Source organism: Archocentrus centrarchus, chromosome 22 (assembly GCF_007364275.1).
Source record: "Archocentrus centrarchus isolate MPI-CPG fArcCen1 chromosome 22, fArcCen1, whole genome shotgun sequence".
Lineage (NCBI taxonomy): Eukaryota > Metazoa > Chordata > Actinopteri > Cichliformes > Cichlidae > Archocentrus > Archocentrus centrarchus.
In genome coordinates this window covers 17,913,852-17,938,888 of record NC_044367.1, presented here as the reverse complement: position 1 = coordinate 17,938,888, position 25,037 = coordinate 17,913,852, and the positions used below count along the sequence as shown (strand labels likewise).

At 40.5% G+C, this 25,037-nt stretch overlaps 3 protein-coding genes across 4 annotated transcripts; 1 reads left to right on the top strand and 2 right to left on the bottom strand.

Moving 5' to 3' along the window:
* The first annotated feature begins 4,847 nt into the window (after positions 1-4,847).
* Positions 4,848-13,697, top strand: gng7 (guanine nucleotide binding protein (G protein), gamma 7). Of its 2 annotated transcripts, none has more exons than XM_030718437.1 (4): positions 4,848-4,966; positions 7,791-7,920; positions 8,773-8,888; positions 9,152-13,697. In XM_030718437.1, the coding sequence occupies exons 3-4, from the start codon at positions 8,808-8,810 to the stop codon at positions 9,275-9,277; spliced, it is 207 nt and encodes a 68-aa protein (XP_030574297.1). In that variant the 5' UTR covers positions 4,848-4,966; positions 7,791-7,920; positions 8,773-8,807; the 3' UTR covers positions 9,278-13,697. The 2 variants fall into 2 exon arrangements, with proteins under 2 accessions (XP_030574297.1, XP_030574298.1); XM_030718438.1 differs by lacking the exon at positions 4,848-4,966 and adding an exon at positions 5,066-5,229.
* A 1,200-nt stretch (positions 13,698-14,897) lies between these two features.
* Positions 14,898-17,220, bottom strand: gadd45bb (growth arrest and DNA-damage-inducible, beta b). The gene is made up of 4 exons (XM_030718854.1): positions 17,092-17,220; positions 16,376-16,477; positions 16,059-16,275; positions 14,898-15,886 (listed from the first exon to the last, which is right to left on the bottom strand). The coding sequence occupies exons 1-4, from the start codon at positions 17,127-17,129 to the stop codon at positions 15,782-15,784; spliced, it is 462 nt and encodes a 153-aa protein (XP_030574714.1). The 5' UTR covers positions 17,130-17,220; the 3' UTR covers positions 14,898-15,781.
* A 1,351-nt stretch (positions 17,221-18,571) lies between these two features.
* LOC115772911 (interferon-induced protein 44-like) lies at positions 18,572-21,412 on the bottom strand. The gene is made up of 7 exons (XM_030719359.1): positions 20,935-21,412; positions 20,596-20,647; positions 20,106-20,301; positions 19,767-19,913; positions 19,529-19,700; positions 18,921-19,021; positions 18,572-18,829 (listed from the first exon to the last, which is right to left on the bottom strand). Exons 1-7 carry the CDS (start codon positions 21,410-21,412, stop codon positions 18,572-18,574), a joined length of 1,404 nt encoding a protein of 467 aa, XP_030575219.1.
* Positions 21,413-25,037: the final 3,625 nt, after the last annotated feature.

The following is a 25,037-nucleotide window of genomic DNA, read 5'->3' as shown; positions in this document are numbered from 1 at the left end:
CATATTCACTGCTGCTGTGTGTGTCTAACCGTGAGTGCATCCATGTACGTGCACATTCAGCCACCTTTTTTATTTTTTTTAATGTTAATTCACTCCGGCCTAAACGAGTGTATGTGTGCATGCTTGTGTTGTTGTTGTACAGTCTCATGAAGCGTCTGTCAGATGTTTGCAGCTTTCCCGTGGAGAGTGCCTACACATTCTGCATGAGTCATCCTGGATAACACACCCCCTATACGCACACACACTAATATATAAATCAGGCATGGAGTTGAAAGAAAGAGACTGCATGCTCTAGGTTGCATAAACACACACATATGCACATATTACATTTACACAGGCCTTGTCAGTACAACATCGTTCACTCTCTGACTGTTTTCCGGTGTTATACGGTCATCCCTGTCAGCATTACTTCGCCTGTCCGCCCCCTGAAATCTTTCATACTCATTCTGTGTTTGTGTGCCGTTTGCACTTGAACGTACCGAACCAACAACAACAAACCAACCCTCCTCACATCTGATTGTAGATAGCTGTAAATATTGTTCAAAGGTTTCAGAGAAGAGTGTGCAGATGAAGGATGCTGTGGCGGGAGCGTGCACTCACCTGCACATTCTTTGAATAGTCAAAGCTTCCAATCAGAAGTAGGACAGTCAAAGTTTTCTACATGTGAAAGCTTTATGTTGGGCCATTCTTTTAAGTGTGCTGTAGCAAGAAAAGCACTAACTGACTTTAAAAAGAGGAACTCTATAGAGACAAATATGGTCAAGATGAATAAATGACAAGTTATAAAATGGATAATCATATGATTAGATGTAGAAAGATGTAATATAACCATGAAATTGTGGAATAATTTAGTGAATATTTAAAATTCTGAATGGCTTTTGTAATTCCATCCACTCCTTCAATTTAAAAGAATTTACTGCAGGTATTTTTATTAAAATGTTACTTTCATCACAAAATTCTAAATTGATTTTCTGTTATTATATATTTTCATGGTTAAATTACATGCTTAGTCTTAATATTGTTTGTATGATTACTTATTTTATAATGTCACATATACTTATCGCTGTTACAGTTTGGGCCTCCATGGATAACTACATTGGTGGCACACAGACTTTTGTGTAGGACCAGGTGAAGTTTACTTCAGTTGTTTGCCACCAGAGAGGTCACAGGGTACTTTCTGTTCATCTTGCTGAGGAGTCCCATACAGTAGAGGGAGCATGGTTCACATTTGTTCTTCTGTAGCTGCATGGGAAACCTCAGACCGTGTGAAGCTTAAAGAAAGAGCATGATCGCCTCAGATCCTAAAGAGCAGTTTTTTGCAGACAGGGGGGCGTATGGCGGGGCATTTAGCCTAGACTTTGTGGGTAATGTAGTTTGGTACTATCCAGTCGCTCTGGTCCTTCATTCCTGCATGGTCCCTATTGGTGTTCCAGCCAGCATGAAAACAAGGACACAAACTGTGAATCATCTTCATATTTTTTAAATAAATTCCTCTGCAACATTTATGGCTTTGGTTTTGCAAACGGGTTCTTTCTTTTAAGCTCTTACTGTTTTTGTAAATGATTTTCTTTGGTTATTTCTTTTTTTGTTGGGACTTCTTTTTTTATTTGACTAATTATGATGTATAGCTATTTATTCTAGCAATAGTCTTCCTATTAAAATATACTGTGCTGATGCATCCTCTGAATAACTGAAACTAACATATAAATATATATAAATATATATATATATAGATGATAATAATAATCAAATCTGCAAAATGATTTTCCTAATAAAAATATGAACTGAGGAGTGTTTCCTGTCTTTTTTTTTTTAACTTTTGTTTGAAGCTTGTGTCACATGTGCTTGTCCATGCAATGTTACAGTCCACCAGTTCAATCCAAAATATCTCAGCAAATATTTGATAAATTTAATACATGATATTCTGTATGGACTCCCATACGGTAAAACTACTAAACCTACTTTTCGTTGAATTGTACCATCACTGTAAAATTTGCGGATTTCACTGAAATGTCTCTGCAACTATGAGATGGATTAAGTTCAAATTTAGCACAGGTTTTCACAATGAAATGCCTTTGTGCAATTTAAAAGGCCCTTCACTCAGTTACGCTAAATGCGTTATGTTTTTAAGCTTCAGTTTAAAAGCAGAATTTGCAGCCACAAGGTACTAATACAGCCATTCAAAAACAAGGTTTAAATTTAGACAATGAACAACAAATGAAGAAGCAGGATTGACCGAGCAAAATTCCAACAAAGGCCATATGAAATGGGGAAAACAATGTTGATCCAAAACATTAATAGAAGAAATCCTAAAGTCGAGGAACTCTTGCAAATACACCTGAGGGGCAGCAGGGTAACAAGGAACAGGTGAAGGTGAGCAAAGACAGGAAGTAAAGACAGAACACAAATAAAGTAGCCATCAAAATAAGAGAAGAAATAACTGAAAGAGACATTGAGACAAGAGACGACAATCAAAAGCATGTTGTGCGCACATTCGTGTAAAAGCTCCACTGCGCGCATGACTTTGCAAGTGGTTTATTGCTTTTCAGCACTTTTTGTTTTTGTCAGTGAATCTCTTTGATATTGTCTCTCTTTTTGGGGGGAGGATTTAACGGTAACTCTACTGTGCTGACTGCACTAAAATGCTGACATATATAAATGTATATAGATGGTAATAATAATAAAATCTGCAAAACGATTTGCCTAACTCAGGAGTGTTTTTTCTTTCTTTTTTTAAAATTTTCACTCCTTGTCATGCTGTCATGACATGCAGACTCTTACGGTCTCTAAATTCATCACACAGAGATGCTGGTTTCGCAGGCCCCCACTCTTCCTTTCACTCTCCCTTCCCTCTTAACCCTCCAACATCTGCTCAGAGATGCTGTGCCCGGCACGGTTGCTATGGAGACAGTGTGACGTTGACGGCGGTTGTCGCATCAGTGTGGTGTGACCCTGGTGGTGGAGACTGTGATGCGGCGACAAGAGGGTCTCCCATCCTGCTCCTGGGGTAGATTTAAAAAAAAAAATCTGTCATTCCCCATGCAGGCTAGTGTGGCAACCCCTTTGCTGGGTCTTAATTAGACAGTCATCTTGTCCACATACACACATAATGAGACACATGAGACACCCTGGGAAAGTCTGTGTATCCCATTCGGTCTAAGATTAGGCTGCAGGAGTACACGTGGCATAAGACAAAAAAGATGTGGGTGGGTGGATGCCACCTGTCAGGCTGTGAACATCTTTTAAGTGGTGACTCATGGGCTTCCACCTCTGATTTCTTAGAAAATAAAGAGCACTGCTCTAATCCACTGTAACCTGTACTGCCTCCTCACACACACACAAGAGGAAGAGGCAAGGAGGGAAGTGCATGGTCTGATATGGAAGAGAGACAAATGAAGAGGGGAGAGACAGCCAGCCAAGGGAGAAAGAGGGATATGAAAGGTGAGCAAATGAAAGAGAAATGTATAGGCATCAGCATAATTTCACTGGTCGGTGGAAAGGAGGCCAATGCGGTACTCTGTGTGAGATATAAATAGCTCTCTTGTGTTTATAATAATCAGCAAGGAAAAGGTTTCTATACAGCCACTGAGAATGGATGCTTGAGATGCATATGCGCATCTCAGCAGCAGTATTTTATGGCTGAATAGATCAAAATTTCCATCTCCATCGGCATCCCCAGGGTTTAAATAGACTAAAACACCCGTTTTTGTAAAAAATAAATAAATAAAATATCCTACACATCAGACCTTTATCCCCTTAGCACAGTACAACCGGTCCATATTCAGTCAACAGTCACGGAGCAGATGCAGTGCTTTTTAGATCTGTGTGGAGGAGTGGACTACAGCTCGGTGGAAACGGAGGTTGCTTGTTTGTGGAGCCTGCCAGGAATAGGAGAGGCCCACACCGCTCTCGAGAAAGTCGGAACTGCAGATGGGTCAACGGCGCCACCACATGGCAACACAACGGACTGGAGACATGCCGACGCCAGTCATTTTTACTGTATTGTAGAGTACACAAATCCAAATGAGGATGCCAGTATCTGTTATCTAATGTCAGTGGAGAATAATGGTGGGAAACGAACAAGCCAGTATGCTTTATATAGGCACTAGCTGTAGTCCAAACTTGAATTTAATATAGAAATTGTGCATTGCAAACTTTATTTAACACATTTGAAATTACTACAAGTATTTTCCTAGGCAAAGAAACACGTTTATTACCATTTGTGCAAACACAAATTCATGGAAATAGCGATTTAAACAGAAGGATAAAAAGAATAAAATTATTATTCACTTCATTTATGGAGTGAAAAGATAAAATCTGATTTTGTGGCATTTGATTATTCATCTGCATCCGCAAACACCGGGTACAATTTACAGCAAATAACAGATCAGACAGATTAGATTAGATTTGGAAGCAATTCGACCATTGGGCCTAAAGTACCCCCAAATTGGATTTCGGTCGTCATTGTAAATCAAATTTTCCACATTGGGAGGACGTAAAGAAATGTATCTCACTTTAAATGGAGCTTTCGTTCTTACAAGTGCCCATTCTACACTTCACCGATATTTTCACACTTGCAATGATACAGGAGCCACCAGGAGTCCCCGTCGAAATACAAGGCTTGCATTATTTATTCCTTTTTGAACATGTATCTGGGAAATGTAGTTTTTAATTTAAAATTTTATTGTTAGGAGAATACCTGCGCTGGATGTATAGCTACATATCTTTGTAAATGTTAGTTTGGGAGCCCCTGGTTAAATCTGCTGTCACCCGATCGCTTCGAGGGAGGGAGAAGGAGAGGGGGAGCGGGGGGTCGGGGTGGGGGTGGGGGGGGGTAGAGGAGTGGACAGGCACTGGTAACGGAGGGGGAGGCGTTTGGCTCGGTGAAGACGGGGAGTGAACGCGCAGTGAGGGTGAGAAACCAGCGGATCTGGCCCTTTAAATCACCAATACAGCACATTCGGAGGTGAGTTTGGAGATATTTGGCTATTTTTCTCCCCGTGCATAATATTTGTAGCGCCTCTGTGTGCTGCTGCAGCCCCGCATTCTCGCAACCGAGGGCGGCTGCAGCGAAAGGGGGTTCATCAGTGTCACGAATCCGGATTTCCCCAGCCCTTTGCCGGCAGAGAGGGTGGGGAGGACCGGGGACAGGGTCAGTGGAAGATTTCCTTCAGCTCGGCTGGACTCTGAGGACGCACGAGCCACAGTAACTGGATCTTATATGGCGAAGTAGGCCGTATACCCATCAATTTGCATAATAGCGGAATATAACGGCACGCGCTCCGGTCTTGTGCTCATTGTCGCTGGATGGGTTTATATTTGCCGGAGCCTGCCTCCCTCAAAACATGTCACCACCCTGCTCCCACGGCTAACAGTCAGGGCCTATTTGCAGACCCGGAAAGGTCTAGTCTGGTCTTCACTGGGGAAAATATATCTAGCTTTGATATGTGCACTGTGTTTGCGCGCCTGTGCGTATTCGTCTGTATGTTGGCGTGTGTGAGTGTATATGTGTGTATGTGTGTGGTGCGTGGATAGCCACGGGAGAGAGGACATGCTGTTCTATCCATCAAAATGCCCGCATTGTGTTTTCACACGGTAGAGCAGCAAGCAGGCCCTATAGCAGAGGACATGTCTTCGTACTGTAGGCCCGATCAGCGCACAGGAGCTGCCAGGATCAATAAGGATTGATGCAGTTTTGCGCGTCTTGAGAGCCTCTGTGTGCTCGCTGGCTGGCTGGCTGAGGCCTGTCCAGCTCCGGTGATGTTTGTGGTCCAGGCCAAATCAAATGATAAACTTAGTGTATATGTTTTGCTTCTGTGAAAAAGAAAAGTTTGCAGTTTGGGGCAGGAGAGAAGAAATGTACCTGTGGTGGAGCAGAATTTTGTCTACTATATTTAAAGGCTTCTCTTTTTTTCGGCACGGTATGCTCCATAGCAGAAAGTTTGAAAAATCAACAGGCTGAGGAAATTAAAGCAGTAGGTTAATAGTGTCTATAAAGGGATTTGTGATTTAGGTATAGTTGGCACTTATTTGTATGCAGTGGCACTGCGAGTTGAAACCACTGTGGCTTATCCATTTGAGAGAATAGAAAAAAGCGTGCCTTTATGTTTCTGTCAAAAGTACAGCAGCTTATAAACAAAGAAGATACAAGTGCTGCTATCTCCTTTAATATTAGCATGTTTGTGCTGCAAGACAACAAAATCGAAAGCAGGCAATAGCATGTAAGCAATCACTAAAATAAGCTGTTAGTGTTGAGTTTTTGTTGCGGCATATTCATATGCATGTACTCTACTCTTAGCTTTCAGTGATGCTGCAGGTCGGATGATTTAGGGACATTCATTAAACCCTGACAGATAATGAGAAGCATATAATATGTTGTGATGGAGCAGGTGTTTGTCTCTGTGTATTTGCACTTCTAATAGACGCATCTGAGGGACAGGTATTCACACAACCAGGGGACTCACCACCAGTTGGTGAGCACCGTGTGTCCACATTACATTTTACTGTTGGGGTCAGAATTGGGCACTTAGGGTTTAATGATGCCCCGTCAAAGAAAAGAAGGATGAATTTAATCTTGTACCAAGTAACACTAGGGTCAGAATGACTGATCAGTAGTACTGTATGCATTTCAAATTTTACAAGCAATTCATTTAGGGAGAGCCATGTGCCACAATTTGTCACAAACAGTATGCCTTTCTTTTACTGCCCTCTGGCAATTGCTATGAATATGCATACTCCTCTTCTAGGCATTAATCTAAATGAATACAAGTCTTAAGTCCTTTGAGTGTCGAAAACAATAAAGACTAAAAGGAATGCAAAACATTTTGCTCCTAAATTAGGATTTGGGTTCAAGATCAAGATTAGGATTAAAAACTAAGATTTGGATGGAGGATTGTATGTAAATATTCTCTCTAAGTCTATTAATACTAACGTGGAGGCAAAGACAGAATGAGAATTTGTTCAGGTGTTATCTTCATTCACTCTCTCTCTCTCTCTCTCTCTCTCTCTCTCTCTCTCTCTCTCTCTCTCTCTCTCTCTCTCTCTCTCTCACACACACACACACACACACACACACACACACACCACACACAGAAGCTCTAATTACAGACATGAATCTCTGAGCAACTCCACGGTAGGAGTAATTAACGTAGGACTCTCCTCCTGAGAGAGAGGGCGACAGACAGACAGAGTGAGAGACCTGAGGGTAACACGCTCATTGTGATGTATGTGAGGTGTGTGTTATTCATATGTATTGAAAGAACTTCCATGCTGTGCTAAACTGAAGTTTTTTTTTTTAGGGATTTAAAATGAGTTTGGGGCCCACAGTACTCGAAGTAAAGTGGTCTTACAGGTGCTTTGTGAAGGAAAATGAGCTTGTGATGATGGATATGGTAGCGTGGCAAGAAAGAAAACTTCATCTATGATATAAAAAATAGATTTTTTTATAACTGAAATATGCATTTTAATTAGCCCCTCTCCAAAGTAAACTGTATTTTTTCAGTTTGAAGTAAGCAGTTGTATTATTGCATTAGTTGCATTATAATGATATTTTTGAATGTGGTTTTCATGTTTACAGTCACCTTTAGTTAATATTCTTATAATAACTCATTACTAAAACAGTAAATATGAATATATAGATAGGCAGAAGTAAAATTTAAATCTGTTTTTAAATTCCTATGTATGAAACATAAGCTAACATTTTGAAATGTGTATAAATATAAAACTGCCTGTTTATAACCTCGCTTTGTCAGCAGGCAGCTCACTTGTTTCGCTGTTCTTCTTTTACACAGAGACAAGCCAATGTAAGCTTAGCTGCTGTCCAGCTCTGTCACTGTGACTGCCATTCCTGCGCTGCCCAGACCACCTCCATCCATTCATATTAGTGTTCAGAGGGAGTCCTGTCTGCACACCATCAGTCAGGTAATAGTTTGTTTGTTGTGGTCACTGTATCACATTGCACATTCCCAGGCTGCTTAAGCAGCAAAGGATCTTAAAATGTAACTTTATTAGGAATTACTCCAATAAAGTCCTGGAGGCGGGGAAAATGTGGAGTGAGGGTTAATTTGTAGGTCTGGATCACATGATTCCCAATCCCAAAGATCTCAGTGAGGTCCATTACTATAACTATAAAGTATTCCTGTTTACACATCTGTTTATTGATCTGTTTGTTTGTGCAGTATGTAAAGGACATAATATCAAACACTGAGCAAATAGTTGCAGTTTTTATTAATTTTTTTTTTTTTAATATCAAGCTCCTTTTTGGATGTATTGTTTCTACACCGTCATCTTCAATGACCATATTATGAACTAAAATACTGCCATATTTCACTCATAATTTGTGCTGCACCACTATGTAGTCACCTCACAGTGGTGCTATAGCTCTGCAGCTGAGCTTATACACAGTCCCCTTAATTAAGTGAACGATATTAAATTTATGACCCAGAACACTAAAAAATGGATGTAAGTCATCATTTTTTTCTGATTCAATGCCCCCTACCACCACCACCACCCCCTACCCCCCCACAACTAAACATTATTACACTGGGTTTAACTGTTCACCCTTGACTGTGCTTTGTTGAGTTTTGATTCTTTGCAAGCTGGTTTTGGTTTTAAAATGGTGCAGCAGTGCTATGGAGGACTGTTTAAGGGAATAATCAGAAAATTATCTAGTACTTAGCTCTATTATACACATGAGATGAATGTTTCTTGGTCTCTGACAAATCTAGTGAACTAAACAAAACATTTCTTGTTCTCTCTCTCTCACTCCTTCAGTTTTCTCCTGCGTCGGTGTATTCTGATGGATCAGTATGTCTACCACTAATAATATCGCCCAGGCCAGGAAACTGGTGGAACAGCTGAGGATTGAGGCAGGGATTGAGCGCATTAAGGTAAAACAACAGTTTTCTGCTGTGCTAGTAAATATGTATGCATAATTATTCATACACGTTTGACTGTTCCCCCCTTCCACTCCTTCTTCTTCGTTTGTTGCTTCTCACTTGTTTACCCTTACAACTTTATTATTTTTCCCTACACCTGCATTTTCTCTCCACATACTCTATGTTTTAAATTTCTCACCTTCTTATCTCGCCCCCTTTTGCCTTTCCTCATCCCCCTGCCTCCTTTTCTCTTCCTCTCCCCTCTGTCCTGTCAGGTGTCTAAAGCAGCAGCAGACCTGATGAGTTACTGTGAGCAGCACGCTCGTAGCGACCCTCTGCTGGTTGGTGTTCCCACCTCTGAAAACCCTTTCAAGGACAAGAAACCTTGCATCATCCTATAGCTGCGCCCTGCTTTTCCTACCCCACTCACTCACAAACACACACTCATACACACTCTTGCACATACATGCACACACTAACACATAAATGTACACTTTTGCCATCTAAATAGATCCCCGATTTACCCAGACAAAACTTGGAGCAGCCAGCATCCACACACAAAGAGAAACACATACGTTCCCAGAATAGCCACTTGGGGGAAAGCGCCATACCCCAGAGCAACAGCTAGGGGGCAGGTATCTTGTGCTCACAGTGGCTAAAATCAGTATATCGCTGAGTATGATCCAAGGTGCTTTGGTAATATTCACATATGCTGGTGAATTAACTACAAGTGTCAGCTAAACTTGAAAAGGGATTTGGACATTAATGATCAGTAAAAAATCAATATTTTTTTCTGTTATCATGAAATGAGGTGTTGGTTCGACGATGGGCAGCTGTGCCATAGGCAGGCAGTGGGAGGATGCATGTGCGAAAATGGAACGAGTGGTAGGCGCTAGGCCAATCGTGCCAAACTGGACCTTGTGTCCCATTTAAAGTTCAATAAATGCTTCTTTTTCTGTGGGAGTTTTTTTTTAAAAAGTGTGAGAGCTTCATTCTTGGGTCATTTTGGAGCAAGTGGCTAAAGCCTTTGCCTTTACCAGACCATAGCATGTTCCCACCCAAACCTGTATCAACAGACCTTCTCTGCCTGTGGCCTCACAATGGCTGCCTGCAGCCTTTGGCCAAGCCTCCAGCTGTGCCAACCTGTACAAAAATTCCTCTCTAGATGCAAATCTGCTGTCACTGATTCCACTGCAGCTCATGATAGCCGCTGTTGACTGATGTCTAAGCTGACCCCAGATCTGCACCTATGAGAGGAAGCAGTGAACGGCTCTACACAGAACTCAAGCTATTAACCGCAGACGTTTACTGCATTTTTTTCTTAAGAAATACTTGTTTGTGAAATCAATGTATGTTTAGATATTTTGTTGAAGCATTACTTAACAGATAGGACAATACTGTACATTTTTTTAGATTGTTTTGTTTTCAAATAGGTGTTACCCCTGGCAAATCAGGTTTCTTTTCCTGCTTGCATTAATGAAATAACAGGATATCTGGTTGTAAGCCAGGGGTAATACCTAACCAGATCTACTGTACATCAAGCCTCCCTGTGCTTTACCCCAAGAGAGGGCAAGGCCACAGAATGGTCGCATCAGAGTATCAGTCTGCAAGGACTGCAAGGCCGGAGGAGTTAACCCAAATTTAGAAAGCAAAAATGAAGGTGTCCTCTTCCCATCCTCTCTGCTCATATTTGAGTATTTCAATTGCCAGTTTTTTTAGGGTGAAAAGGAAAAGAAGAGTGGTGAATAGTATGAAAAAAATGGAGGCACCTCTTTACACAAGGGGTTTACATCTTGTTTTAATGCTTTGCAATTATGGCTAGTAATCAGATTACCTGAATTCACCAGTCTAAAGGTTCCAGTCTCCCCAGTGGAAGAGCTTGCTTTGATGTGACCTCAACCTGGTCACGGACTGGATCAGTAGGAGCTGGCAGTCCCCTTTCTCTATCCCTCCTTCCTCTGCAGCGCTCCTCCTGTCTGACAAACCAAACTTGATTGTAAAAACTGAAATATGAAGAAGAAAAAAATCAAGTTAAGAGAAACAAACTAAGTGTATAAACTTTCTTTCAAATGTGCAGAAGTGATAAGTTGAAGAGTAGCTGTTTTGGCTTTCTTTCTTTCTTTTTAGTTTTCTTCTTTCTATGGAGTCCATGGAACCTGGTCAGTTGAGTTATTACCCTGTACAGTGTTTGTAAGATACAAACTCAAAACACAGATTTCCCCTCTGTGGATGTTGGATTTTTTTAGCACTACTTATCATGTCAGTCAGGATCATGTCTGTCCTTTTTTTCCACTTTTTATGTCAATCAGTTTTTAAAGGCTTGTGATAGCTGAGGTTGGTTTCGGCCACAGATAAACCAAAAGCCCTGTTTGGTTTAGAGGCATGCCCCGTTAGAGGATAAATCAACATTGGACCTCATTATAGTGGTAAAAACCAACCTCCTCTTCTGACCTTTAACATCAATGCTGTCCTTGTTTTGTTTCTTGGGATTGTTTTTTTGTTTGATTTTTGGGCAACAGGCATCTAGACCAACATGCAACACACACCTACACCTTGTCTTTTGGGCACTTTTCAAGCTTGAGCGATGTTTGTCAAAAGTTAAAGGTCAACAGCTGTAAGGGCTGTAAGAAGAATTGGTGAGAGAGGGGATCTTTGTGCCATCATATTTACACTTCAGCATTTAGCCGAGGCTGTTGTCAGGTTGGGGTCATTTGGACAGGGCTTATATCTGCTGACAGAGTCATGAGGGTTCATCCCGCTGGTTTCCTGCTTTCACATCACTTAAGGTCAGTATGACCCAGCTGCTACACAGACTTTGGGAAATCGCGAGATTTTAAAGGAGGTGAGAGGCAAGAGTTGTTTGCGCCTACACTTGCTCATGTGTATTGAGGATGTGTGGGGTTTAGACAAGTCAGCATTAGAATCAGTGTAAGATGCTTCATAATTACCCACACCAGGGCCAAGTTATGTCAGAGAGAAAGAAAGAGAATAAGCATATTTCCCCAAATGGCGAACTAGTCCTTTAAAAGTGCAGCTTTGTGATTAATTACAAGTTTAAATCACTGCTTTGCATTTCTGTTTTTGCACCCTAGGCAATAGCTTATGATACAGACAAAGATAGAAGCATAGAGAGAGCGGGAGCTGGAGAAAGGCCATAGAGAGGGTGTGCATTTGTGCATGTGTGCGTGTGGGAGCTTGTGTTTGGTAGCTGAAAAGGGATGATTTGGCAGAGCAGTAGGCGAAGAAGAGAAAATAGAGGCGTGTGCAGGTTTGTGCGCGCGTGGTCCCCTGTGTTTGTGAAAGTGACAGTGCGTAAAGAACAAGCAGTGCCCCCAGTGCTGCAGTGTTAGATTGTAAAGTTACAGTCCTGCAGTTCTAGGTCAGGGTTAGTCTGACCAGAGGAGAGGTCATGTGATACCATAAGTCATAACAACATGTATGGCTTCCACTTGTTCCTTTTATCACTTAATCAAAGGCCAGTGTGTACATTTTGGAGAACAGTGAAAAAGGGATTGTGTCACAAGCTAAAACTGTTAAGCTGAAATATGGGAAGACAAATAATAACTTTACCATTAACTAAACCCTTAGAGAATTAAAGGAGTACTTTTACATTTGAGAAAATGTGCAAATTTGCTCTTTCAATACTACTTTTATATCTGACTGTTCCATATGATGCCAACTCCAGCAGCTGGTTAGCTTACCTAGTCAAAGACTGCTTGAAAACTGCTCTGTTCACTGGCAACAAATCCCACCTCTCAGCTCTTTTACAGTACACTAGTTAACATGTTACATCACTTTGATGTCTTGCCATTATCACAGCGAGCTACTGAGGTGCTGCTAGGCAGATTTTGTTGCTGCTGGCCTAGCTGCTTCAAACTGTTTATCTGTATTCTAAGCTAAAGCAAGCGAGCAGATATGAATGAGTTTTGGCAAGACAATTCATAATTCCTGCATTTTATCTATAGAGATGATGAAGAGCTAAGTGTAAACCACAGCAACAGGGACAAATGAACTCATATGTACTTATTTGGCCTAAGCTGACTTTTTCAAGAACCTGAACTATTCTAAGTTTTGAGGAAATAATTGATTCCCTGTTAGTCAGAAGTGGAAGGGCATTTCATTTTCATTTCTTTGCAAGCTAAAGTGAAAGAGAATTCTTGCTGCAGAGGTTTCACACAAAAACAAACGTGCATGCACATCTTATCAGCACACACATGCACACACACAGTGATGTCTTTATATTGCCCAGCATATGCTTTTTTTTTTTTTTTTTTTATCTTTATTACTATCATTCCATCCCTGGTTGGGCTGCAATCAGAGACAGGCAGCCTGGATTGCTGGTTTGTCTGATTGATTGGTTATTAGTTTGCCTTATAGTGGGGTATGTCATGTTAATGCTGGACTGGGGGGGAGGGGTTTATCAGCTCAACAGAATGAGCAGTCTTAAAAGAGGAACATGTGGCTCAAGATGGAAATTTTATGGTGTTGTGAGCAAAAATGCAAGCCCCTCGAAATTCATTTCAGGCCTGGTGAGGAGAGCTGAGGCTCCTCGCTGGTGGACTTTCATATCAAACTTCTCTGATTTGACTCTGAGCCCTTCCTGAGACTCATCTTTTGTGTTCTGATCTCCTGTGTATGCATACAGTATATGTATCTTTTTGCCTTGATTGATTATGAAGAAAATATATCTATTTTTTGTAACTGTTCTCTGATGTGCCATAACTCATGTTTTCTTGCACACTGTTAATATTTTGTGGATATTGCTGTTTAAAAAGATGATACTGAGAAGTAGATAACATTAATAAAAAGATGATATAATAACAGATATTCCTGTGTTGTTTTTATGTTCATTTTTAAGCATTCTTACAGTAAATTAAGAATCCTTCAGCTTTTCATTTAGCTCATTTATCTAATCAAAGGCGCAGTCTCTATTACTGATGCTATTGCAGTAGACTACGATGCTGGTATAGCTGCAGAATATTGGTGTTTTTGATTATTAGCTGCAGTTTACTAGTTTAAAAATATATTTTTCTTACATTAATGATAAAGATCTACAATGCACTTGCAGACACATGCTCCCTGGCCTAATGGGTACATGGCGTGCAGAGCATGATGCTCAAAAAAGAATGCATCCAACAGAGTAAACAAAGAGCAGGACTATTTTTACTTTGGTCATTTCACAGGAATTCCATTGTTGTAGCCACTCCGTCTTAGGCCTTCAGTCTGCCCTTTTGAATCTGCTTCAACCGTCATGAACTTTTCTCCAAGTTTCAAACCATACTTCCCGTGACCCGTCCCATCACAGCCAATCAGATTTAGGTTGGATGAGCCACGGCCTATTAGAAGACACTCCCCTCACCAGTCACTCCTCTGTCTGATTGTAAATAAATGCAAGGTCCATGTGCCTGAATGTTCCTCTCTCCTCTAGCTGCAGTCAGAGATGTGAACAGCCATGTGAGAGCAGAGGGTGGAATAGATTGCAAAGCAGAGGGAAGATCCTGAGATTAAGCAGAGCTATAGTGGCATGGGAGGCCTCACACACACACACACACACACATTAATCCTTGCATGTAACATATTTGCAGGGCTTTAGCTGAAATATATGATGCAAAACCTGTACATTTTTCAGATTGCAGTTATGCAGACATGGAATCTGGCTTGGGTATAAATAAAAACATATGACAGGTGATGTGTCTTTCCTGTATTGTTTCATTGCTTCCTGACTTGCAGGGACAGTAGGTCTGCATGAGCTTGTTTTGCCTGTTTCAGTGAGTTTCTGTCTACACCCGTTTCATTCTTACTGACTTATGCTTACTACAATAGAAAAGGCTAGCAATGACAAAGACTTTGTCCCTAGTGTGCATGCATTTTCCATTACTTCAGCCCCAATGTAAACTGTAGTTGCGTGACTCAGCAGGTTCCATGACGCACACATGGCTTTTGTTTTGAAATCTGAGCAGAAGACCCAGGAACAAGAAGAGTTTATGAATAAAATAATTTATTTACTTAGATAACGGAGCACAAAATAGATCACAAACAACTACAAAACAAAGGATACAATCAATAAATTAACAGTGTAGTCACTTAACATTAGTTATTTATCAGAAAGGCAGCGCTCTTGAAGGCACAAAGAAGTTGACTCTTTTACAGTACAATCATTTAAAGCTGACCTGTCCAGCTCAGACAGCACAGTCATTCTCTAATATACATCATGTTCTGAACCCCTTTGCAGTCCTTTTTTTCCCCCTGTTGGTTCTGCAATGCCAATAGGTCCTTTGTGTCTTTAACATTATTTCCATTTCAGTTTCCATGGTGACAATTGCATTCCCCAGCAGTTGCAGCTGCTCATTTCAGGAATGCACACACTGCACACCCAGTCTTTTCTACAGAAAATTACAAGTATTGTATATGCATACCACACATACAAACACACACACACACACACCTCTCCTCTCCTTTCCTGCGACTCGTCTCCCAGGAATGTCAGGTACAGTTTCAGCATTGCAGCATTCCTGTCTTGTCCATTTAAACAAACAAACATTCCAGGTATAAGCTGGGTGTGGATATCTTGCTTTCAAAACTACTACTCTTCTTGGTGACTATTATGTCACACCCTATAAACATTGTGAGTATCCAAAGAGCAGCACAAAATAGAAACTGACTGTGTTTTAATGGCATTGTAAAAACAATGTGACTTTTCTCTCTGTATCTTTGTATAAATACAGATTTTAGAAACCAGAGTACAGTCCAGCTGTTTCACTAGTCTTTGAGTGGGAGTTCATGGCTTTGCCTGGCATTAAGGGTAATGGACTGGAGCAGCTAGCCTCCAGATCATCCCTGCCTAAGCATAAAGATCCTTCAGTTTATCAGTATCTGGACCCAAATAGATCCTATGTGCAGATCCTTCAGCGTTCCTGCAGGACTAGTTCAGGAACCCACTGATCAAGGCGTCGACTCTCCTGGCAGTAGGTCCCCACTTCCTGTAGTCTGCAGTGATCTGCCTGAGGATTCTGCATGAAAAAAATGAATCATTTTTGGGGTTAAATTTGAATTAAACCTGCTAATAGTAAAAGTAAAAATCACAATGCAATGACATAGAAAAGGTGCAATATTTTAACTGAAAATGATCACTATCTGCCTTTCAGTTACATAAGAGGTAGCCACTGTACTGTGTCAACACACCGTAACCAGCATGCAGTGCAGGTCTCTGTGCTCTTCCTGGTTCCTGTTGGCATCCACAGCTCCCAGCAGCTGCTGGAGTCGCTGAACACCCGAGACTCGCAGGATGGTAATATCGCTGTCACAGCAAAAGGACTGTAGCAGCGTGAAGTGGATCTGCAGTGCCACATCGTCTTTATCATCAGCTGCCAGGACACACAATACCACACTGTCTGGATCTCTGATGGGGAAGAGAAAAAAAAACTTAATTCCCATGTCTGGGACGGTGTGTCTGGGCAATGTAAGAGAAGCACAAACCAAAATGAATACTTTCAACTCACACATTAAGAAGCTTGGCTGATTCATAAATGCCAACAGTAAGGCAGCCTTGTTTCTGAGCAGTTACCAGCAACTCCTCCAGAGCCAGACCTACCGACTGCATCCTGAGGGGTAAAGACAGGACAATTAGCCCTTTGTATTCTGCAATATGGCAAAACTTTGGCAGTATGACCCAGATGCAGTTCTATTAAAAAAATTCCCCCATATCAATTTAATTAGATGTTGTTAGAAAAAAAATCAGATACAAGTTACGACCCGTTTTATTGTCAGTTTCAGTAGTTATATTGCATAGGGATGATAGTGGTGATATAAAATAAGCCATAAATACGTAATCTATAGTTTAAAGGACTCTTACTGCAGGTTCGTGCAACGTGCATGCATAATACTGTGGAAGCCAGCACAAAGTTATTATTACTGAGGTCTTATGACTCAAAATAATTCATGCATAACCTTTGGATTTGGGCTTATATGCATGTGGTGTGAAACTTAACAGCTTAGAAAAGCTTACAGCATTTTTAGCACCCAGATGTTAAATAACACGCTGAAAGTCTCTGCACTCCAGTCTCAAATCAAAGCTTTCAAAGGGTAGTTTTAATTACATCAGCCCCAGAAATCCACATAACACAAAAGGTCAAAGGACGAAAGGCATTTCCGTCCAGCACATGACCACGCACATGCAGGACAAACATAAAAATAGAGTTCAAGCATGAAATCATACCTGTTCTCGATGGAACCAAAGCTTTCCTCGGGAATCATGCTTGCAAATGAAAAAACAGTCCCAGTGTGTAAATGCGTGACAACACCCCAGAGGTTTGCACGTTCCCAAAGTTATGCCAATCTCAGCTGCGTTTGTTGTTGGCAACGTTGCGTCACAGCTTTATACTGAGCTGGGAGGTGGGCGGCACCGAAACTACCCGAGTTTTGCAATTGGCTCAAAAGAAAACCAACGTCTCTCCCTGTCATGTGGCCTCGTGGGTTTGTTTGTTTGGTTATAGTGAGTGATGACTTTACACGGCACAAAAGTACTCTTGTCATTCTGACATGCGATTTATGTGACATTGTGCATAAACAAATACATGCATCTGTACAAGTTAAACGATCCAACTAGCTCCCGTGTTGGAGCATGAGATCAAATTGTGTAATAAGAGTTTCACCTTTTCATAAAATCAGATTTCCAAAGCTGAAGTGATTGTACAATAATGACTGACATCTAGTGGCTGAATGAGGGAGGAACGTCTATGAAACCTTCCTTCTACTGTAAAACTGCAGCCAAACATAAAGCAAGCAAGACACGCGTGCAAATACCATAAACAATGCAACTAGAGGCAAATTTCCAACATTTAACAAATAAAGCACCTTGACTTTGTATGTTTTTCTTTAATTCTTACAAACGATAGGAGCAAATTATTTCATTAAATCCATGTTAACCGAAATCAAAGAAGCGGACATACCAGATCCATACATCCATTCAAAGGGTGAGCATATTCAGTCTGCTGATGCTTCAAGGCATCTGAAACTCAAGGCTGCCTTAACGATCTACCTCAAATCCAAGTGATCAGCACCCATGACTGGAATTGGAATATTTGCCCCAGAGCACTGAAAGATAGCATTTTGCTAAAGAAAATGATGTACTGCATGAGGTTCTGTGTAGATAACTTAATAACTCTCGCACTTTCACTAATTTTTTTTTTCTCCTTTTTTCTTTTTCCATTTGTATATTGTTTTAATGTTTGTCAATGTGTTGTCTTTTACTACTATTGTATATTCATGACGTTTTCTGTTGTTTGTCCTTCTGCCTAGGGACTACAAATGCAAATTAGCAAATATGCTATAATCTGGCTCATTTACAATCTGTACTAAGTATTGATTGTTTTATTAATGTGCATTGTCCCAAATAAATAAAATTAAATTAAATTAAATTAAATTAATAGGATTAACATGAGCCAGTGGCTTTTTGTTTAGTGAAACCTGCAAATAAAATGCTGTCACATCTGCGCAGACATGAAATCAACAGGAACTATTCATGAATGGTTTTTATTGTTTCACTCTTTAAACAAATATTGTTTCAGTTTGCCTGCAGTATAAAGCTTTTACTTTAGGTAGGTTGCTGTAAGCATCTTGGAAAACTTAATCAATGAACTTGTTGTTTTGAAGTAATCTGAATTAATATGGTTTGGGAAGCTCATATCTTCTGAATTTCAAATGATGTGATGTTCTTTCTGTTCCACAAAAATGGGATGAGGATGATCACTGGATCTGTAGAGCTCCGTCTGATCATTCTCCTCTTGATTCTCAACCTGGTTCTCAAAAAAGCTGTCTGCAAAGTTCAGCATGTGCTGAACAGCACTAAACAGCAGAGTGTCAGTGTCCTGGTCCAGGTCCAGCTCCTCACTGTAGTTCTTCACTGGCCTCACACAGGACAACGGGATGCCCAGAGACTCACTCCACTCATGTGCCTGAGAGGAAATGAATGCGCACAGATTAAATTACTTTTATTGCTATGTCAATTTTCCACCATGATACCATGAATACATATAAAAACATAACCTTCTTCTGGATGTAAAAGCTGTGATAAACATTCTTCAAGTCTTCTGCTACCAGTGGACAGGCCTCGTCTACTTTAGTCATCAACAAAACCTGAGGAATTCCTGTGAGGAAGCAGAAAAATAAATCATGACAACTGGACTTAATTAAGACATGAACACAGAGAAAAACAAAAGACAACAGTTTAATTTTGTTTGCTTAATTGTTTAAACAATTAAACAAAATTGTTCTGAAGCAGGCCAGAGGTGTTGACCCTTCCCATATCATAATTCAATTCCATTCAATTTTATCCATATAGCACTAAATCACAACAAACACTTGCCTCAAGGTGCTTTATATTGTAAGGTAAAGACCCTACAATAATTACAGAGAAAACCCAACAGTCAAAATGACCCCCTATGAGCAAGCACTTGGCAACAGTGGGAAGGAAAAATTCCCTTTTAACAGGAAGAAACCACCAGCAGAACCAGGCTCAAGGAGGGGCAATTATCTTCCAATATTCCATATTTACATTTACACACACACACACACACATACACAAAAAAAAACTATCAAAGTACATGCTATAAAATATTTGATAGTTTCAGAAAGTAAAGTATTCGTCTGCTGACCTAGCTGATTAGTCTTTTTCCGGATGGCAGTAAGCTTGTCCAGCATTTTTTGGCTGAGAACAGAGACCTTGCAGGTGTCAACCACATAAACCACACAGTGAATCATGTCATTCAGAGTCACATGCTTTTTATAGCCAGGAGCATCTGGAGGAAGAGGCCCAGCTGTACTAAACTGAAGAACAAAGAACAGTTATTTACCGATCAGCAGAAATGCACTCATTTAGGTGCTTAAATAGACCTGGCAGCGATCTTTGATGTGACCTTTGTAGATGTTGACCATGTCCTCAATGTCCAAACCACCATTTTCCTCTATCCCCATTGTGTCACAGAGGATCAGAGGAACAACTCCACCGCCTTTCCCTGCCTTGATACTGTAGGTGCGAAACTAGAGAAAAGACATAAAATATAATTTAATGGGACAGACAGTATAATTGGAGCATGCAGATTGAGTTTAACAATCACGCAAGCTGTCACCTTGGTCCTTCTGTATGGTTTGTTTTTAAATCCTAATGTTGCATTTTAATCTTCATATTTCAGATTAGCAAATTACCACATAGAATGAAACTTGTGATAGTACCTGAGTGGTCACACTCGTCCCTCCTGTGCCAGCTATGGCCTGGGATGTCATGTTGCCTCGAAATGCTGAGCTGATGGAGTTGAAGAAGCTGGACTTACCAGCTCCAACTGGGCCCACCAACAACACGCGTGCTTGATGTACTGTTTTGATGTGAGGCCTATAGTTCAGGATGGCCTTCATCAGTTTCTGTTTCTGTCTAGAAGGAAGATAAATCATATAAACCACATTTACAGGTCTAATACACTTCATCTACAGAGGTAGAAATGTCACCATATATATCTATACCACCCAGAGTGCAAGTACACGCCAGTTCATATGATGACAAACTAAAAAATATTCAACAACCTTATATTCATAATACAAAATATGTGCAAAGTAAAGTTAGGTAGCACGACAATCATTTAGTTGCTGAGAAATACTGAATTCAAGCATATATTTTACAAAGAAGCTCCACAGATAACAGTGAAAGTTGTCACAGGTTTCTACATACTCAGCTGTCCATTCAATGGTCCTCCAGGGCTTGGGCAGGCGATCTCCAAGCTCTACAGGTAAAAAATAGATTAGAACAGCATCACATTTTTAGTGCTCAATACAGTTACAAGCACTGGACAAAATTCAAACAGGAGTCTTCATAAGTGTATCATGGCACCACGATGGCCTACTCAAGTGCAAGTAGAAGAGCATTTTATATATATATATATATATATATATATATATATATATATATATATATATATATATATATACACCACGAAATGTCTGCTTTAAAAGTAAAAACTTGGAAGATACCTTTTTTATTCCACAAAATACAGGGATTATTGTCACACACCTTCAACTCGATACACTTCAAACTCTGTCAGTGCCAAGTCATTTCCATGCATCTCTGGAGCCTGAAAGATGAAGCCTGTGCCTGGATTGGACTGTACTGCAGGTTTGTCATCATGTAAGAACACCAGAGCACCGTAATTCGGGCCTGTGCCTCCATCAGTGAAAGCACACTGGCCGCTTATACCTGACAGCCTCATTGGTTTGTTTCTCTTACTGATGCTGTAGAGAAAAGCCTTGTCATCACTGATATTATCTCCACCCTGGGTGTAATGCTTGGAGGTGTAAGCACCATATATGAATTCAGCAGCATTATAAGCCACAATAATGGTGGGGCCTTGTTGGTCACAGTGGCTGTGGAATGCAGCAGCTGTGAACCCATGGATGCTGGCTTTGTGGAGCAGATGGAGTTTGACGTGGCCAAAGAGAGAGAGGAGCTCCTTCTCCTGATCTTTAGACAAGCTGGATGTAACTGCTGCCATGACGAAAACTCACCTGATGATGTAGATTGATCAGAACAGATCTAATAAGTAATCTCAGAAAACCACAAGTGCATAATCACTTAAGTAATCACATGTGACCATTTATATAAGAATCTGTTGAAAAAACATATCTCAATTTGAATTTTTCTGATTCAAAGACACAAAATTTGATTCGAGTTAATACAATTAGCACACGTTAATAAAACATTAACATGACTTATTTCATAAAGATAAGATTTGGATTTCTTTAAAGAAAGTCTTGGACAATTAAGGATTTTTTTTTAAAATCACTATAACATCTTTTGGTTTCATTTTTACCTGTTTAAAATTTTTTCAATTAGTAAAGAATGTGTTCGTTTGCAACTATTACTGTTACATGTTCAGTTCTAAAAAGGATGGTGAAAGTTTTAAAACAAGAAACTTTTTCTCAAAGAGAAACCAAAAATAAAGCCTCAACAGCCATAAAACCACCTTCAATAAACCATTAGACCAGGGGTGGCCAACTCCAGGCCTCGAGAGCCCCTGTCCTGCAGGTTTTAGATGTGTCGCTGATCCAACACACCTGAATCAAATGGCTGAATTACTTCCTCAGTATGCAGTCAAGTTCTCCAGAGTCCTGCTAATGACTTCTATATGTGATTCAGGTGTGTTGGATCAGGAACACATCTAAAACCTGCAGGACACCGGCTCTCGAGGCCTGGAGTTGGCCACCCCTGCATTAGTTAAAATGATAAAATTACACAGACATGTTGCTACATCTGAACATAGTGGCTACAGTTAGATGTCATGAAACCAAACTCACCTCCAGAAGAGAAATGGATGCAGGAAAAAAAAGGTTTGTGTCAAGTCGCTGTGGTTTAATGTGTGCTCAGTCCAGTGAGAGGGTGGAGGTTCAAACACAAATGAAAGCGCAAATACTCTATATCCTTGTTAAACTTAGTTACAGTGTAAAGGTAATAAAATGACTGCAGCCAATAAAACTAAAACAAAGAAGATTCTTCTGGGATCCTGAGTTTTGCAGTTTAACAGTACTGTGCAAAGGTATTGAGCCACTGTCCATTTCCTTATTTTGCATCCAAGGAGCCAGACATTGTCATTTGTAAAGTGGTCTTTAGCTGTAGTTCTCCAGGCTTTCTGAAGGTATTTCAAAGTTTATTTTCAGACTGTGGTTTGTACCTGTCCATTTTCAGAGCAATGTTCTTTGTTTGTTAAGGCTGTTGAACATTGACCTATAAATCATTCAAACATTAAAAAAACCACCTAACTCAGGGAATGAACCAGTCTTGTGTCTACACATGACAGACAACTTAGCAAAGCACCCGTCATGTGTGCTGGACCCAAATGCAGTCTCAGAGAACAGAACGGGCGTCCAAGTGGCAGCTAAAAACAAAGTCCAAAAATATAAACTGAAGATACATGAGAAGAAAATGCAGAGACAAGCAAATAGTTAGTGTGACACAACAAAGAACACAAGCAGACATAGGTTTTAAATGTAGGAGAGATAATCAGGGGGATATGAAACAGCAGCAGAGCACAACGGAAATGACATCAGATGAGATGAAGTAAAACTGAGCACTGTGCACACGAGATGAATCTATCAAAATTAAACAGGATGTAACTAAGCATGGGAACATCTAACAGCACAGACTTAACAGACATGGGGAACACAGGAGGGCAGAAAAATTATGAATCATGGAATCATGGAACACAAACAGGAAATAAAGCTAGATTACAAACTTCTAAATGTCAACAACAAAGAACAAACTAAGCAGATGGACAGCATCTGTAAGTCATGTCCTTAAGAAATAAGAAAAAGAAATGAGGCAAAGACCGGACACAGGACTTGAGAGATGCATCTGATCCTTCAGTTGATCCATCTACTGTTTGCCAAAACATCATCAGAAATGGTCTCACTGGAAGGGTGGTTGTCAAGAAGCCATTCTTAAGGAAGGAAAAGAGGGAGAACAGGCAGAAGTGAGTGAAATTACACAAGATCTGGACTGGAAATGATTTGCAGCAGGTCTGTCAGTGGAGGCTCTGTCATGGTTTGAGGCTAGGTTTCAGTCAGTGGTGCTGGAGATCTTGTCAAATTTGATGGAATTATGAACACAGAACAGTCAGCATGGAACAAAAGAGAGAAGCCCATTAACCACAGGTCCTCACAGACTGACTGGACAGGGTCACCCTACCAAACAAGCTCACTCATTTATGGATGTCCTCATTCAACAGTTGTTTCCAGTGGACCAGAATCTAGATAAAGCATTCAGTTCAGTTAAATTTTATTTATACAGTGCCAAGTCACAACAAACAGTCGCCTCAAGGCACATTATATTGTAAGGTAAAGACCCTACATTAATCACAGAGAAAACCCAACAGTCAAAATGACCTCCTATGAGCAAGTGCATGGCAACAGTGGGAAGGGAAAACTCCCTTTTAACAGGAAGAAACCGCTGGCAGAACCAGGCTCAGGAGGGGGCAGTCATCTGCCATGAGCGGTTGGGACTGAGGTGAGAGAGAGGACAAAAGACATGATGTGGAAGAGAGCCTGAGATTGATAATTAAACTGATGGTTCAGGGTCACCTGATCCAGCCCTAACTATAACCTTTATCAAAAAGGAAAGTTTTAGGCTTAATCTTAAAAATAGAGAGGGTGTCTGTCTCCTGAATCCAAGCTGGAAGCTGGTTCCACAGAAGAGGGGCCTGAAAGCTAAAGGCTCTGCCTCCCATTATCCTAGGAACCACAAGCAAGCCAGCAGTCTGAGAGCAAAGTGCTCTATTGGGGTGATAAGGTACTATAAGGTCTTTAACATAAGATGGGGCCTGATTATTCAAGGCCTTGTACGTGAGAAGAATGTTAAATTCAATTCTGGATTCAACAGGGAGCCAATGAAGAGAAGGCAATATGGGAGAAATATGCTCTCTCTTTTTAGTCCCTGTCAGTACACTCGCTGCAGCATTTTGGATCAGCTGAAGGCTTTTCAGGAAGCTTTTAGGACGGCCAGATAATAATGAATTACAATAGTGCACATTTTCAATATATAGGTAGTAATAATGTTACAATCCTTTACAGAAACAGAACTCACCCATCAGAACTTCATCTTTCAGGCCTTGCTCTCAGCAAAGTCATTGCCAGCACTGCTCAAATCCAACATCCTAGCAGTATACTCATCCTGCTCTCTCCTCTACGTCCTCTTTTGAGCACCACTTTTTTGCTTTGCTTGCTAAACATAATTTAACAAGCAAGAGTCTAACTACTCTATAAAAAACCAAAATTGTAGCATAGTTGATGTTAACAAGTTCACGCACATTTTCCACAAATGATAGCGAGCAAGATCAGGAAGTAGTGATTTATTTCCCAGCATGCCCCTCTGCCTTCAAAATATTTCAGAAAAGGTGTCTATTTTAATCAGTGGATGAAAAATGACTAAATATTCGTAGAGCTAACATTCAATTAGCCACACATCCTCGAACTCCAGTTTGTCAGAGGAGCAAAAATAAACCTGATTTTCTTGACCAGCAAATCCAAATCCAGAGGACAGACTAGGGATAATGTAAAATAAGAGGAAACATAGCAACAATAAATAAAAGTGAGTAATTTGTTCTATTATGTTGCAAAATTATGACA

Excerpts from the sequence above, each read along its gene's own strand:
- gng7 (XM_030718437.1), top strand. The coding sequence starts at position 8,808 with ATGTCTACCACTAATAATATCGCCCAGGCCAGGAAACTGGTGGAACAG. Across the intron at positions 8,889-9,151 it reads CAGGGATTGAGCGCATTAAG|GTGTCTAAAGCAGCAGCAGA; the intron begins GTAAAACAACAG and ends CTGTCCTGTCAG.
- gadd45bb (XM_030718854.1), bottom strand. The coding sequence starts at position 17,129 with ATGATTCCCGAGGAAAGCTTTGGTTCCATCGAGAACAG. Across the intron at positions 16,478-17,091 it reads TTTGGTTCCATCGAGAACAG|GATGCAGTCGGTAGGTCTGG; the intron begins GTATGATTTCAT and ends TTTACCCCTCAG. Across the intron at positions 16,276-16,375 it reads TCAGCCAAGCTTCTTAATGT|AGATCCAGACAGTGTGGTAT; the intron begins GTGAGTTGAAAG and ends CTTCCCCATCAG.
- LOC115772911 (XM_030719359.1), bottom strand. The coding sequence starts at position 21,412 with ATGGCAGCAGTTACATCCAGCTTGTCTAAAGATCAGGAGAAGGAGCTC. Across the intron at positions 20,648-20,934 it reads TGAAGTGTATCGAGTTGAAG|AGCTTGGAGATCGCCTGCCC; the intron begins GTGTGTGACAAT and ends TTTTACCTGTAG. Across the intron at positions 19,914-20,105 it reads GGACGAGTGTGACCACTCAG|TTTCGCACCTACAGTATCAA; the intron begins GTACTATCACAA and ends TCTTTTCTCTAG.